At 48.3% G+C, this 4,512-nt stretch overlaps 1 protein-coding gene across 1 annotated transcript; it reads left to right on the forward strand.

Annotated features, from left to right (window-relative positions):
- The first annotated feature begins 757 nt into the window (after nt 1–757).
- On the forward strand, nt 758–1,832 carry LOC113260272 (olfactory receptor 13C7-like). The gene has a single exon (XM_026505979.3). It carries the CDS (start codon nt 885–887, stop codon nt 1,830–1,832), a length of 948 nt encoding a protein of 315 aa, XP_026361764.2. The 5' UTR covers nt 758–884.
- Nucleotides 1,833–4,512: the final 2,680 nt, after the last annotated feature.

Below are 4,512 nucleotides of genomic sequence, written 5' to 3' on the forward strand. Positions count from 1 at the left end.
GCAGACGGGCAGTCGGCTCCCCTTGGTCCCAAGAAAAGCGATGCTTGATTCTCTGTTGGTTTTCATTTATGCCGTCTTGACTCCTGCATGCCTTATTCTTTTTTTAATGTGTGCCAGATGGTGTCTTTGCACAATTCTTTATGGAAGTGATTTAGAAGACTGGGGCGACGTTACTTTCCTTCAGCATGGGTTTATATTTGCTTCTGATTTGGGAAGCACCAAAAATCGGGGACCACCTCAAACCAATTTCAGGGCTTGTGCAGAGTAGAAGCCGATCTACAACGCCTGTAAAAAAAAGGGTCTCCTTCTGATTCTGACTCTTTGGGGCTGCCCTTGGGGATCCCCTACCAAAGGGAGGAAGTTGACTGAGAGGCCCTTCACAGTGAGCCTTGCACTTCAAACCCTGTCCCCCACCTTCAGAAGGCCGTCCGCAGTGCTTCCTAGCTTCTCAGTAGCTACCTCGAGATGCTGCACGTGCCTCCGTTGACTCATGGCCTCAAATGCTGGACTTCTCTGAATTCCCGATTCCCAGAATTCCATGATTCCCAGAATCATGACCCTATGATCCTTTACTGTCTTACAACCTCACCAATGCTGTATACGCATGTTTTATGTGGTTGTGTAGGGTTTTGTTTTTTTTTTTTTAATTGTCATATGCAGGAGAGTTAGTCCAATTTAACGCTTCTTTCTTACTGGAAGCAGAAGTTAAATATTATTCTCTACTACATTTTCCCTAGAATACTATAGAGATGACCAAATTGTCAGAGCTATTGTCCAGTTGCTCAGCAGGGTGGGGATTTTTGCCCTGCTGCCCAGGCACTTTTGGAGTCAGAGAATGCTGAAATTGACAGCAGAGTTCCCGCAGGTGACAGAGCAGCCGCACCATGGACAGCCGTACCAATCAGACCTCCCCTGTGGGGGGGTTCATCCTCCTGGGACTCTCAGCCCACCCAAGGCTGGAGAAAACATTCTTTGTGCTCATCCTGTCCGTGTACCTGGTGATCCTGCTGGGCAACGGGGTCCTCATCCTGGTGACCGTCCTTGACTCCCGCCTGCACACGCCCATGTACTTCTTTCTGGGGAACCTCTCCTTCCTGGACATCTGCTACACAACCTCATCAGTCCCCCTCATTCTTGACAGCTTCCTGACCCCCAGGAAAACCATACCCTTCTCAGCCTGTGCCGTGCAGATGTTTCTCTCCTTTGCCATGGGAGCCACAGAGTGTGTGCTTCTGGGCATGATGGCATTTGATCGCTATGTGGCCATCTGTAACCCCCTGAGGTACCCTGTGGTCATGAGCAAGGCTGCCTACGTGCCCATGGCTGTCGGCTCCTGGGCAGCTGGTATCACCAACTCTGTAGTTCAGACGTCCCAGGCTATGAGACTGCCCTTCTGTGGGGACAATGTCATCAACCACTTCACCTGTGAGATCCTGGCTGTCCTGAAGTTGACCTGTGCTGACATCTCCATCAATGTGATCAGCATGGTCGTGGCCAATGTGATCTTCCTGGGGGTCCCAGTTCTGTTCATCTCTGTCTCTTATGTGTTCATCATTGCTACCATCCTGAGGATCCCCTCAGCTGAGGGGAGGAAAAAAGCCTTCTCCACCTGCTCCGCCCACCTCACAGTGGTGGTCGTCTTCTATGGGACCATCCTCTTCATGTATGGGAAACCCAAATCCAAGGACCCCCTCGGGGCAGACAAGCAGGACCTTTCAGACAAGCTCACCTCCCTCTTCTATGGGGTGGTGACCCCCATGCTCAACCCCATCATCTACAGCCTCAGGAACAAGGACGTGAAGGCTGCTGTGAGGAACCTGGTACGTCAATAACACCTGAGTGACTGTCAATGATTTCCAGGCTGCCAGAATGCAAGACCTCCAAACTCCTCATTGTATTCATGGGGAAATGGTGACCCAGTATAGAGAAGGGAGTTTCCTAAGGTCCATGCTGTAGACCATGGGACTAAGACTAAAAAGTAAACTGGTTCTCTATCTACCCACCCATTGTTCCATAGTTAATGGAAGCTTCTGTCTATGACCCTAGAAGGAAAGAGCCTTCATATTTCTAGAAATGTTAGCTAGTTGTTGGCTTTGTGCACAACCACAGCGACATCGTATCGTAGCTATTTTATGCTAGCAAAATCTTAGATTCTCTGCCACCAGAAACTGGTGCATGTCCGAGAAGCCTCATTGGTGTGGTGTGTGCAACGTTAAGAGACAAACACAGAATCTGGTTTTAGTAGACCTGGGCTCTTAGAATGTACTGTGAGGCCCCATGTAGAACTGCTAATCACTGTACACGCTTTGGCATTATCCTAGAGGCCTGTGTTCAGTAAGAATAACATGAAAAATATCATCTATACCATCACAGCATGTTGGCTGATAGCACCGTGGCAAGAATTCACCTTACATCTTATCACCAGGAAAAGAGGACTCTTACCTTGAGTGTGGAACTCTCTGAGGAGGCACAGAGATGTTTGCACTCTCCTCCCCACACCCCAGCTGCAATCACGCACTGATGCGGTATCCGTGGCTGGGAGGCAGCAGCTCTCAATCTCTTGTTCCCCACACAAACTACATGACTCACAGCATCAAACACTCCTATGCGGGTGTCCAGACAATAAGGAAGTCCAAAAAATGTTTTGGGGAAAGCAAAGGGTTATAATAATCCTCAATTGCACAGCTATCATCAGCCATTAGTAAGAGTTGGTTATGGCACAGCTGGGATGCGTGACGGGCTGGGGGGCTACAGGCTGGGGCTCTTGGGTAGCAGCCATAACAGCTTGGAGGATGGAGGTCATATTGGGTGAGAGACCTTTGACAGCACAAAAGAGAGAATTTTACTCAGCCTGGTTTAAGAATGATGTGGTTTTATCCAAAAGTAGGGCCAACCTGAGGCAAAGTTAATCAGGCTCTAGCTCCTTTGCTCTGAGATTCTCTTGACTCTTCACTCTTCCGAATGTCGGGTTTGTTCTCAGTCTGACTCTTCTTATGGTCACAAATGGCTGCCGTAGCCCTGGACCTGCAGTTTCCCCATTCACTTAGGGGATAGAAACAACTGGTCCTCCAACCAGAGAACACCAGAGGTTTGCTCTGACTGGACCCATCAAAGCAAACTGCAAACCTATCACAGTGGCAGGTGAGATAAGATTATGTAGATTGACTTAGACCCTCAGGACGCTCCTCTGAAACAAAAGGTGGGGTCAGGCTAACCTAAGTCTACAGCTGCTCTCCAGAGGAACATCTGGAGTTGTAAGAAAGTGGTAGAGGGGCAATGGACCCCGGAAGGGCAGCCAACAAATGTCCACCATTTTCTGGGCCCTATGTGAGGCTTCCTGCCTCTGTGAAATCCCTAGGAGGGTAAAGTGCCTCTTTTTTTTTTTTTTCAGGATTTTATTTATTTTTTTATTAGACAGAGTGTGTGCGAATGGGGGGAGGGGAAGGGGGAAAGGGAGGGGAAGCAGACTCCCCACTGAGCTCAGAGCCCCAGGAGAGGCTGGATCTCAGGACCCCTGAGATCACCACCTGAGCCGAAACCAAGAGTTAGACGCTTAACCGACTGAGCCACCCCGGTGTCCCTAGAATGTCTCTTATTGAATATGGAGGCAGAATATTCCCAGCCTGGTCAAATGGCGGCTCACTGCGAGACTTAATTTGATTAAAGAAAACAAATTCAAGAATATTCCTTGTACATCTGAGTTTTTGTCCTAGATTCAAACCTGTTCCTGGTCTGTTTGTATCATGTCTCCAACTCTGCAGCTGAGAAGTCCTCTTGATGGTTTGCCTTCCAAGGTGAATCTTACTCCTCCTTGGCTTTGTAATTTTATAATTTGTCTACTTTTAGTTTTCCTTTGCCCCATTTTCTCACTTGTCTATTTTTAATTTTTTGGCTTCAGATGTATTTTGGGTTATGTCAGTCCTTTGTGGAATGATGCCAGACGTATAAGACCAACAAGCGAACAAAGCAGCAAGCAAGCAAAAGAATTAACAAACAAAACCCAAATGAACTAATGACAAAACATGGCAGTGGGGCGGCAGTGGGGGGACTGTTGGAGTGTAGCCCCTCACAGCTCCTTCTCTGGGCCTTGCTGTCTCTCCCCTGCTCTAGCTTCATTAGGGACTGGATGCCCTCCAGGCCCTCTCAAGGCTGACCTTCCAAGGTGGTGATTCTAACCCCGGCCATAGGCATGAGACTAGGGATGGTGAAATGAGACTTTGTCAAAGTCACCTTCCAGTATCACGGTCCCTACAGCGTCCTTGTCCTGAGCTGCTTCCTCAACTCCCAGTCCCCTGGATTTACTATATGTGTTACATGACACAGGAGATGGTGATTATAATTATTTCTACATATGTACTTAGATTTACCTGAATACAAGGCTCTATGAGCGGATCTCAGGTCATTTGTCACGGACATCCCCAAAGGTATGTCTGTGCTATCTGGCGATTGTACTTGAAAGATTCTGCTCATTCCCAGATTCTGGGTGGTGGTAGAGGTTCCTTTCACGTAGGA

Source organism: Ursus arctos, unplaced genomic scaffold (assembly GCF_023065955.2).
Source record: "Ursus arctos isolate Adak ecotype North America unplaced genomic scaffold, UrsArc2.0 scaffold_18, whole genome shotgun sequence".
NCBI classification, from domain to species: domain Eukaryota; kingdom Metazoa; phylum Chordata; class Mammalia; order Carnivora; family Ursidae; genus Ursus; species Ursus arctos.